The 12,154-nt window shown below is 50.0% G+C and overlaps 1 protein-coding gene across 1 annotated transcript in view; it reads right to left on the bottom strand.

Moving 5' to 3' along the window:
- SH3BGRL (SH3 domain binding glutamate rich protein like) overlaps positions 1–10,420 on the bottom strand; it is a 45,379-nt gene extending 34,959 nt beyond the window's left edge. Inside the window, exon 1 of the mRNA XM_048514498.1 lies at positions 10,194–10,420. Coding sequence (XP_048370455.1) covers positions 10,194–10,238 — 45 coding nt within the window. The 5' untranslated portion in view covers positions 10,239–10,420. The remainder of the gene's footprint in view (positions 1–10,193) is intronic.
- Positions 10,421–12,154: the final 1,734 nt, after the last annotated feature.

Here is a 12,154-nt window from a genome sequence, read left to right as displayed (position 1 = left end):
CTCAACCTTGGAATGGCACTTTGTACTGCACTGAGCGGGACTTTAGAGGCCAGTACATCATAGCCTGAGCAACTGTCCCATGCAAAATCCTTTTCACATGTTGCAAACAAGCACCATTAGCTGACTGCAGGAGACTGTACAAGTGATTGGTTGACCATACTTGTTTGTAGTAATTCGAGGCATTCTGGGCAGGGAGAGATGATGAGATCTTCTCACTTTTTTCAGTGATCTAAGACTGAATACAAATCTAAACTGTCCAAGTGACCTACATATGAAATTCATTTAATAAATATATCAACAGAGAAGCAGAGAAACACAAGCTATTTTTAAAGGCATATATTATTCCAAGTGTTAATTATATTCAAGTGTTCCATTTTACTTATTTAAAATGAGTATAGAAGAAGAAGAGTTTGGGTTTATATCCCCCCTTTCTCTCCTGCAGGAGACTCAAAGGGGCTTACAATCTCCTTGCCCTTCCCCCCTCACAACAAACACCCTGTGAGGTGGGTGGGGCTGAGAGAGCTCCGAGAAGCTGTGACTAGCCAAAGGTCACCCAGCTGGCATGTATGGGAGTGTACAGGCTAATCTGAATTCCCCAGATAAGCCTCCACAGCTCAGGGGGCAGAGCTGGGAATCAAACCCGGTTCCTCCAGATTAGATACACGAGCTCTTAACCTCCTACGCCACTGCTGCAGACTATTCCCCAGAGTACAGTAAGTAGTTTTTTGCTGGGGAAGGCACCATATATATTTTGGCTTAGCTGATCAGTTACTGATTATCCGTATGCTAAAATCCGCTGGTACATACACAAAATAATGCAGGCAGTGGGTGGGATGCGGTACAGGGTCTTTCTATCTAACACTTGCTGACCGGAAGTGGACAAGAAGGTCCAGGAGACCATCACACATTATGTCAAGTGTTCTGGGGAGTCAAAAGTGGCAAGAGAGTCTAGAGTTCTCTTCTCAAAAGTCAGGTGCAAAGCAAGATAAGAGACTCTCCCCTCTTTTGAATCTCTTCCTCACTGTTTCTGGGAAGTCCAGCACAAAAGTGAGAACAAATTGCCCCTCTATTCATTGAATCATAGAGCTGGAAGAGACCCCAAGGGCCATCAAGCCCAACCCCCTGCAATGCAGGAACACACAATCAAAGCACTCCCGACATAGGACGATCCAGCCTTTGTTTTAAAACCTCCAAAGAAGGAGACTCCACCAATCTCCAAGGCAGTGAATTCCACTGTCATTGGGGTGATAACTTGTGCAGGGGGTCAGGAGTGGTGGCAGCCACCTGAGAGAAGCCAATTCAGGTGACAAAGTTTTTGGATACCTGGATGGCTCTCCCTCACCAGGGAACTTCCATATGGGGAAGGGTAATGCAGTAGGAAATCTATCATTTATTCAGCAAGGACCTCCCAAAGGAAACGGGCAATTTTCAATGAAATAAATGGGCTAAGACTGGAGTACCTTTTCTTAGGATTGCACAGGTAGCTGCAGCAATCAATACACGCCAACACTTTATTAAAGTAATACAAGCAAAGTCGAATTTGAGATTCCAGGGAGTGGGTCAAAGGAGAGATGGAGACACCAAGGAACACACAAGAGCGGGACAAATACAGTAAATGCCATCACCCCATTTATTTGGGCTTTGTTTCAGTTGGGGGTAAAGGACTAAAAGGCTTTCACCAAAAACCTTTGCCAAAGTGGATGTTTTGTTTGTTTTTTTACGAGGAAAGATACAGCAGCCTTCCACTCCCCCACTTCTGCCCCTTTCTCTTAGGTCAAACATTAGCGACTGTTTTGTCTTGAAAAAAAGGACTCCCATCTTGACCGCCTTCTTCCTCACGGCACTCCTCAACGGCTTCCTCTGCTCGATGCAGACATCAGTTCCATTTGTAGCTACAGCCAACTTTAAAACAACCTGCCCATAACCACTGGGACACAGATTTTTGCTTTATTGAGAGTTTTTCATACACAGATCCAGGAGCCTTCAAAATGCACTCCCAGTGTACTTGTGGGCGGGGGGGGGGGGTGATCTTATTTGTAAAAGTCCTTGCTTGGCTAATTAAATGTCCCCTAACTTCACAGATGGCAGGTGGATGGTTAGCAACCAGACCCCCCACCCAGTGGTGGGATCCAAAAATTTTAGTAACAGGTTCCCATGGTGGTGGGATTCAAACTGTGGCATAGCACCAATGGGGCTGGGCGGGGCACAATGGGGCGTGGTCAGGCAATCCTGGGCGGGGCTATTGCAAGGACGCAGCCACTGCGCCGGCCCTTGGGCGGGAAACGAATGCACGCCGGTGCAGGCTGCCACGCACACTGGTGCAGCTCCTGCTAGACTACTTCATGTTCTGCGCGCTACTGCTGAGAGGAGGGGTGTAACTAAGGCAAAAATCACGTGGCAAAATCACCAATTAGTAACCCCCTCTCGGCACACACAAATAATTAGTAACCTACTCTCAGGAACCTGTGAGAACCTGCTGGATCCCACCTCTGTGCCCCCCCCCCCCGCCACACACACACTTTCACAAGAAATCTTCATGGAAAAGATCACTGTGATCGGATCTTAGCCATTTTGTCCTTCATGAGTTTGGAAGAACATCTGAAAAGCACCTCCTTGAGATAGTGATACATAGAGTCCATGTGGTAAATTTCTGCAGTTATAATGCACCAAGGCCCCTTCTGCACAAGCAGAATAATGCACTTTCAATCCACTCTCACAACTGTTTGAAAGTGAATTTTGCTATTCCGCACAGTAAAATCCAGCTGCAAAGTGCACAGAAAGGGCATTATTCTGCATGTGCAGAAGGGGCCTAATGCAGCAATCATCTGAACCCCACAGTCCTCCAACAACTGTTTGGATGACTGGCACAACCAGCCCGCTCTTTCAGTGGGTGTTTCCTACGCATTCTTCTCGCTGATTGTGCAAGGATTTCTGCAAAGCTGCACAATCCATATGGGACCGGACCATCTTAAGCACATCAGTTTAGACCAGTGGTGGCGAACCTATGGCACGGGTGCCAGAGGTGGCACTCAGAGCCCTCTGTGTGGGCACGCCCAAACAGAGTCCCTCCCACCACATCTAGGCTGGCCTGGGCCGCTGGGCCCGATTATTACTAGTAAACCTAGGACCTAGTTTTGGGGAAGCAGTGTAGGTAACCCTGTTAAGCGCTGTTAAACCCCACTGATTTTCATGCGAAGAACTAATGTGCAATCCTTTACCTGGGAGTAAGCTCAGTTGCTGGCAATGGGGCTTGCTTCTGAGTAAACCCTCCTAGGGTCGTGATTCACCAGTTGGAAGAGTTTCATGGTTAAACCTAAGCATTAAACCTAAGACAGTGTAGGTAACCCCGTTAAGTGCTGTTAAACCCCACTGATTTTCATGAGAAGAAAGCACAATCCTTTACCTGGCAATGGGGGTTGCTTCTGAGTAAACCCTCCTATGGTCGTGATTCACCTGTTCAAAGCGTGGCATGGTTGCTTCACCACGCTTACTCCCAAGTAGCATACGCTTCGGAGCCAAACGTTTTTTTCTAAACTAAAACCTCAGCATTCAGGTTAAATTGCCGTGTTGGCCCTTTGCGATAAATAAGTGGGTTTTGGGTTGCAATTTGGGCACTCGGTCTCAAAAAGGTTCGCCATCACTGGTTTAGACAGTGCAGGATTCTGGCAGCCAGCGCACTTGCGAAAGGGAGGAGGACAGCAAATTACATCAATCCGGAAGCGGCAACGGCTTCTCTGTCTGTAAATAAACCCCTAGCAGGAACTCTGACACACAAGTGGTTCCTGTGTGGCTTTTTCAGAAAGCATTTTGACAGAAGTGTAGCAAAGATGGGAAGATCTTCAACAAAGTCTGCTTTTGGATATACTGGCATTGCCCCCCCCCCAAAAAAAGGGGGGGGGCTGGCATTTTAAGAGCTTTCCCTGAACTGTTCTCAGACCTCACTACAAGGCTATTCACACAACAGTCACTCTTTTTTCCCCCTTTTCCTTTTTAAAGCTGAGGAATTTATGCCTTTGGCACACATACCAAGCCTCTTAATGATTGCTAACAATAGCCAGTCCGTGTGCAGAGTCAGTAAACTAGCGTGAGATATAAGTGCTCCTCGGGAATAATCACATGGGGCAGGGAGGGAAATGCCCCCGTCATGGGATCAATTTTGGATCAGGGATACACTGCGAGGGAGCAGAGGCCTTACATGGGTCTATCCCTCCTTATTCAGGATCACCAATTGAAACAGACTGTCCCCTGGCTGCAATTTGCCCGGGAGACAAAAGAGGAGGGGGAAACAAGGGGGGAAATGAGCGTGGTGATTCCTCTGAACATGAGCAGAGTGCTTCTTCCTTACATAGCCACCTCCAATAGTTGCACTTTCGGAAATGCCCCCTGCCATGGGATCAATTTTGGATCAGGGATACAGTGTGAGGCAGAAGAGGCCTTACATTGGTCTATCCCTCCTTACACAGGATAACTAATTGAAACAGACTTCCCCCTGGCTGTTTCATTTGCCCAGGAGACAAAAGGGGAGGGGGAAACAAGGGAAAAATTAGCATGGTGGTTCCTCTAAGCATGAGCAGAGTGCCTCATCCTTGAATAGCCACCTCTAATAGTTGCACTTTCTGAATTTAGGGGGTAGAGAATCTAGGGATAAAGCACAGTTTAACCCTGCTGCTTTTGGTGGGGTGGGGGGAGAAGAAATGGGGGGATGCTCTTGGACTTTTCAGATTTTTATCCAGGAGGTACACAGCTATTTAATCCATGTTTTAATCCACGAACAGTATAGGACTGCTTGGAGAGGCATGTTTTTTTTAATGCAAGGGCTTAAATACAATCATAGCAGGCCACAGATTATGCCACATGTCTTTGGACCTCCCTTTCTGTCAGCACAGAAGCACCTTATTCAGTGGTGGGATCCAAACATTTTAGTAACAGGTTCCCAAGGTGGTGGGATTCAAACTGTGGCGTAGCGCCAATGGGGCTGGGAGGGGCACAACGGGGGCGTGGCCGGGCATTCTGGGGGCGGGGCATTCCTGGATGGGGCTGTGGCAAGGACGCAGCTGCTACACTGGTCCTTGGGCAGGAAACGAATGTATGCAGGCGCAGGCTGCCACGCACGCCGGTGCACCTCCTGCTAGACTGCTTCAAGTTTTGTGCGCTACTGCTGAGAGGAGGGGCATAACTAAGGCAAAAATCACGTGGCAAAATCACCAATTAGTAACCCCCTCTCAGCACACACAAATAATTAGTAACCTACTCTTGGGAACCTGTGAGAACCTGCTGGATCCCACCTCTGACCTTATCTAATTAGCTTTTCCCACTTGTGAGGGTCAGACTTTTTCCAGCTCCTCCCACCTGCTGCAAACCTCCCCAATTCTTTACCACATTGCACCCAATGGCAAGGGGGGGCTGCAGTGAGGGGACACTGTCTTCCTCTAGAACACAGGTGTCAAACTCGCGGCCCTCCAGATGTTATGGACTACAGTTCCCATCATCCCCTGCCAGCATGATGGTTGCAGGGGATGATGGGAACTGTAGTCCATAACATCTGGAGGGCCACGAGTTTGACACCTATGCTTAGAAAAACTCTACCCCCGTCCTTCGGATCCACGAGCAGAATTTTACGACTGACACCTTTTCTTGGTTAGTTTCGAGCGTCTGCTAGCAGGTTGTTTTCTGGATTCAAACCGCATATCAACGGGACATACAAGATCTGAAATCGGGATTTCTTCCTCTTATTTTCTGACGGCAACCCTGAGGGGGTTGAATCCAGCTGGGGGAAAACGCGCCTAAGGAGGATCTTTTCCTTGTGCCTCTCCATTTTTTTCCCAGTTTAAAGACAAGCATCTGTTTGCACATCAGAGGCGTGCTGGGGGGAAAGGGTGCCCAGGGCAACACCTGCTCCAGGCACCCCCACCCCCACTTACCTTAGCCAGCAGCGGTCCCGGGCAGCCTGGTGGGGCTGGGCCTGGTGGGGCACCTCCTCGGCAGGCTCCCACGTGATCCACTGGGGGGGCCAGGGTCATTGACCCCCATGTTCCTCTGGCAGATACGCCACTGATGTTCATCTCTGTGCATTCCTACCCCCTACAGCAGTGGTGGCGAACCTATGGCACGGGTGCCAGAGGTGGCACTCAGAGCCCTCTCTGTGGGCACGTGCAAACAGAGTCCCCCCCCCCCCAATATAGGCTGGCCTGGGCTGCTGGGCTAGATTATTAGCATTAAACCAAAGACCTAGTTTTGGGGAAGCAGTGTAGGTAACTCTGTTAAGCGCTGTTAAACCCCACTGATTTTCATGCGAAGAACTAAAGCGCGATCCTTTACCTGGGAGTAAGCTCGGTTGCTGGCAGTGGGGCTTGCTTCTGAGTAAACCCTCCTAGGGTCATGATTCACCAGTTGGAAGAGTTGCACGGTTGCTTCAAAGCAAAGCCACCGACTACCACCAAGCTTACTCCCGAGTAATGCATGCCTCGGAGCCGTTTTTTCTAAACTAAAAGCTCAGTATTCTGGTTAAATTGCCGCGTTGTCACTTTGCGATAAATAAGTGGGTTTTGGGTTGCAATTTGGGCACTCGGTCTCGAAAAGGTTGGCCATCACTGCCCTACAGCTTTGAACTTTTTAAAAAAAGGGGGGAGGAAGGGTAAGAAATCCTAAATAGAGATCTGTCCCATGCGGTTGAACCTTAAAAAAAACTTCTCAGCTGAACCAAAGCCCATTGGCACTGTACAGACTTTGGACATCTAAGCTCACCTCCCGCCGCCCCCCTGCCCCTCCCACCAGCATCCCAAATCTCTAGTTATTCTGGTTCAAAGGTCTCTGGCACAAGAGTTTAAGAAGATCCTCTAAGATTGTAGAGCACTGCAGGCTAGACAATATGATAAAGTATGCCAATATCACGTACGGTTCACAGGGTATTTCCAATAATCGTTCTAGTTTATGTCATGATGTCTCCCCGTTTGGGGTGAAACCGCCGTTGCCTTTGGTGGGAAGACGGTTATTGAAACTGGCACCTGGTTTTGTCAATTGCACAAAAATGGCATCTACTGTAAAACAGATAGGAAAATACCAAACACCTTAAGAATATCAGAAAGTGAAATCAAGAAGTTAATCTGCACCCAGTTTTTCTCTGCCTTTTAAGGAGGCTCCAAGCAGCTGACAACTGCCTTCCCTTCCTCTTCTCACAACAGACACTTTGGCCCCTTCCACACACACAAAATAATGCATTTTCAAACCACTTTCACAACTGTTTGCAAGTGGATTTTGCCATTCCGCACAGCTTCAAAGAGCACTGAAAGCAGTTTCAAAGTGCATTATTCTGCATGTGCGGAAGGAGCCCTTGATAGGTAGGCAGTGCCGAGAGTTTTGAGAGAACTGTGGCTAGTCCAGGGACATCCAGCAGGCTTGATGTGTAGGATATGGGAAACAAATCACCAGATTAGAGTCTGTCGCTCTTTAACCCATTGCACCACGCTGGCCAAAGATAACACACCAAAACAAAAAGCAAAAACCAACTGATGCTTTGTGCCTTATCCTTCACTGGAGCACGTGTCTGATGACATGCAGAGCCCCCTTACTCTCTTACAATGAACCATCTGCAGGGCCAGATTGAAAACAAACAAACTTGCAAAGCTCTAAAGGGGTATTATGGACAGCCCCATTTCGACCTAAGCCATCCTGTAAGGAGCACCGGGTGGCTCACCTAGGATCTCGGCACACAACTCTGTGAGAAAGGCAGCGCGCAACAGTTAGACATTTGCCAAAGGCCACCTTGCAGGCTTCCTGCCCAAATAAGGATTTGAACCCAGATCTCACGGGATCAACCTCAGTACCCTATCAGCTCCCAGAAGCTGTCCATCAGGTTTGCACTGGACTTAGCAAACCCACCCTAAAACATTTTTTTTTCCTGGTAGCCAAAAGTGGAATCCTACATTTAAACCCATTCATTTCAGCGGGTTTAGACTGAAGTCGCTCTGCACAGAATTATGCTGCTGAGCTCCTTGCCAACGAAACCTGTGCCCTTTCACTGATTCAACACTTGGCTGCCAGCCAATGATCAGGGACCGATGGCGACGCTCCACTTCGGAAGTTATGCAGACTTGTACCTGGACAGCACCGGAATAAAAAACAACCAGGGAGCTTCATCGAGGTAGCTCTGAGCCCCTTGGAAGAGGGAGTGCATGAGAAATCCATGCAAATGCAGGGGCGCCTATCTGGATGCTGAAAGTCAAAAACCCAGGGGTGTGGCAGAGAATCATGTTTAAGAGCTACACCTGAAGAAGTGCCTCCGCATTTTTTTACAAAAGCAGCATCCCAATGTAGCATAGTGGTTGCCGTACTAGACTAGGACAGTGGTGGCGAACCTATGGCACGGGTGCCAGAAGTGGCACTCAGAGCCCTCTCTGTGGGCCCGTGCAAACAGAGTTGCCCCCACACCCCCCCCCCCACACATCTAGGCTGGCCTGGGTCGCTGGGCTCAATTATTAGCATTAAGACCAAGTTTTGGGGAAGCAGTGTAGGTAACCCTGTTAAACACTGTTAAACCCCACTGATTTTCATGCGAAGAACTAAAGTGTGATCCTTTACCTGGGAGTAAGCTCGGTTGCTGGCAATGGGGCTTGCTTCTGAGTAAACCCTCCTAGGGTTGTGATTCACCCATTTGAAGAGTTGTACAGTTGCTTCAAAGCAAAGCAAAGCCACCAACTACCACCAAGCTTACTCCCGAGTAATGCACGCCTCTGAGCCAACCATTTTTTCTAAACTAAAACCTCAGTATTCAGGTTAAATTGCCATGTTGGCATTTTGCGATAAATAAGTGGGTTTTGGGTTGCAATTTGGGCACTTGGTCTCAAAAAGGTTCGCCATCACTGGACTAGGACCTGAGAGACACCAGACCCCCCCCCCCCCCCCGCCCATGTAAGTTCACTGGATGATCTGGGGCCAGTTTCCACCTGAGTTTCAACCTAACTCATCTCGCGGGGTTGTTACAAGAATAAAATGGAGGAGAGTTACCTGAGCTGCTGGTATCTGACGAAGGGGACTCCTAATCCTTAACAGCGCGTATCCCCCAAATCTTGTTGGTTTCTAATGAGTCAAATCTAGATGTTCTACTGAAGATCAACAGATACCCTCTGAAACCAAACAGCTCTAGGTCCCTAAAGCAGGGTATGGAATCGTCGCGGCTCTCCTTTAGGATGTTCAGGAACTTCCCAGATTCCTCATCAGCCCTCTGGGTCGAGGCATTGGGCCAGCTGCGCTGGTAGGGGCTGATGGGAATTGTAGTTCCTGAACATCTGGAGAGCCGCAGGTTCCCTACCCCTGGGTGGGGGTGATATGAGCTATACATGTAGCAACCAAACAAGGAAACCATGTTTGGTTGTTGTGGTTTTTCCCGGCTGTGTGGCCGTGGTCTGGTAGTTTTTTGCCAGTGGGCGAAACGTTAGGAGCAAAAACTACCAGACCATGGCCCCACAGCCTAGAAAAACCACAAACCACAGTTGATTCCAGCCATGAAAGCCTTGAACAAGCCATGCTTCCTGAGAAATGTACCACGTTTGCCTTTTTCCAGCCCAGACGGCCTCTCCCCCCTAAGGAGACAATAAACTCTGCACATGCTCAGACACCACCACACTCCCCTTTCTAGAGGTTCAGGCCTCGCAACGGAGGTTGAAGCTTGGTGGCTCCCCCCCCCCCGCCCCGCGGGTGGCAGAAGCCTCCCCGTCCCCCTCCAGCGACTGTGCCAAATTTGGCCGGAGCGATGCGCTCCATCCTACAGGCTGGCTCCGAAAGGAGCCCCATGACGCTCTCCGCGTCTACTTGCGAGAAAGCGAGGGCGCAAAGGTCTGTGGCCCACCTCTGCGGGGAGGGTTTTTTTTCCCCAGCACGCAAAAACAACGGTATGGTGATTAGCAAAAGGAAGATTTGCAAAGCGCGCCCAGGGCGCAGCTGGGGTTCCAGTGGCGGCGCGGCGCTCCCTCGATCCCCAAGCCTTTAAGGCGAGTGCTGTTGCAGCCGTGCCCACCCAAAGTTTCAGGAGTCGGAGCAACTCTGAAAGCCCCTTCGCCGCCGCCGCCGCCACCAGCCACGCTGGAAGGTGGGAGTGGAGCGCAGAGGAAGGAAGGACGGCGCCGGGCTGCTGCAACTTTCCTCCTGCACAAAGGGGGGACGGAGGAGGGGGTCGCTCGGGCCAGGGGTCGCCTTACCGCCGTCGAGCCGGACGAAGAAGCGATGTAGACCTTGATGACCATGGCGAGGGCCGGGGCGGGCGGGTCCTTGCTCAGCCCGGGCAGGATGGATGGATGGAGAGATGGAGGGATGCGAAGCGGCGAGCGCGCAAAGGCGAGAAATGCTCAGCCCCAAAAGGCTCCGGCTCCTCCTCCGCCTGGCTGGCTGGCTGGCTGGCTGGGTTGCCGCTCCCAACCCCGGAAGGAGCTGGGCGAGGGCGGCGGGGGGAGAAACCGCCCAACCGCCTTGCTGCGATCCAATCCCGATCCAAAGGAGGGCGGCGCCAAGCCTTTTGGCCACGCCAGCTGCGCCTCAAAGCAGGCAGGCAGGCGGGTGAGGAGGCGGCGGCGGCAGAAGAGAAGCCCCTTTCGTTCAGGGACGCTTGCACCGCGATCCCTCTGCCTCTTCGGGCGCCTGCTACGGGTTTACCTCGAGAGAAGGGGTATTTGGACCAGGGAGTTCCTCATGAGATAGGTCAGCCTTAGAGCTACTGTGCTGCTGGGCAGAGTGCATTTCATCTAGTGTAATCATTACAACAGCCTGGTAAGGTAGACCAATGTGTTCTGCCTCCCCTTGGAGAAAAGAGGTAGAAGCCAGGCAGTGGTGGGATCCAAAAATTTTATTAACAGGTTCCGATGGTGGTGGGATTCAAACAGTGGCGCCGCTGCACACACGCACCTATTGGGCAGGGAGGTTGCTTTAGTAACCCCTTCTCGGCACTCAGAAAAAAATTAGTAACCACTTCTAGAGAAGTGGTGAGAACTGGTTGGATCCCACCTCTGAAGCCGGGGTAGTGAGTGTCCTTAAGGCCGCCTGCAAGGAAGGTTGCCTGTTTCTAGGTGGGGAATGAAGATCTCCCACAATTACAAAAGGATCTCAAACGAAAGAGATTGGTTCACCTGTTTTTATGTTTTATGGATTTATTGTCCAAGACCTCAGTCAAAGAGCAGGGGGTGTGAGAGAGAAAGACCAATTCACCTGGAGAAAATGACTGCTTTGGAGGATGGGTTCTACGGCATGATACCCTGCGAAGGTCTCCCTCCTTCCCAAATCATTCCCCCCTTATACCCTTTTCAAGAAAAACAGCTGCATAGAATTGATCCGCAATGTGCTGGACGGTCTTTGTTTTAGAATGCTCCGCTTGGGTCCTGGTGCCGAGCATTCTAAAACCAAGGCCCCTTCCGCACACGCAAAATAATGCATTTTCAAACCACTTTCACAACTGTTTGCAAGTGGGTTTTGCTACTCCACACAGCTTCAAAGAGCACTGAAAGCAGTTTGAAAGTGCATTATTCCGCATGTGCGGAATGAGCCCAAGATAGTCCAGCATGTGGCAGTTAGTTCTTTTTGTTGAAACGGGTATAGGCTCTGCTCCCAAATATCCTGGAATTTCCCAGCCTGGAGGTGGCAACCCTACTGCCTGCTCAGGTCATGGCGGAACTGACACTGGAATCAGCCGTATCCAATAGGATTCTATGTTGTGTGTATTCTATTTCGAAAAATAGTCTTCTCCCCTGACTTGGATAGCCGGATCTCGTCAGATCTTGGAAGCTAAGCAGGGTTGGTCCTGGCTAGTATTTGGAAGGGAGACCACCAAGGAAGTCAAGGGTCGCCATGCAGAGGCAGGCAATGGCAAACCACCTCTGAACCTCCTGCCTTGAATAGCCTGCGACTTGATGGGGCATAAAAAGGGCTTCTCTCCAGACACCATCCAACCAAAAAAACCAAGTCAAGGGCATAAAGATGAATTTGAATAGAAGAGTTTGGATTTATACTGCACTTTTCTCAACCATAAGGAGTTTCAAAGCTGCTTACAACTTTCTTCCCTTCTTCTTCCCACAACAGACACCTTGTGAGGCAGGTGGAGCTGAGAGAGTTTGAAGAGGATTATGACTAGCCCGAGGTCACCAAACAGGCTTTATGTGGAGGAGGGGGGAAT

The sequence above is a fragment of the Sphaerodactylus townsendi genome, linkage group LG13, assembly GCF_021028975.2.
Source record: "Sphaerodactylus townsendi isolate TG3544 linkage group LG13, MPM_Stown_v2.3, whole genome shotgun sequence".
Lineage (NCBI taxonomy): Eukaryota > Metazoa > Chordata > Lepidosauria > Squamata > Sphaerodactylidae > Sphaerodactylus > Sphaerodactylus townsendi.
Note: the sequence above shows the minus strand (reverse complement) of the source record. Positions and strands in the feature narration are given on the sequence as shown.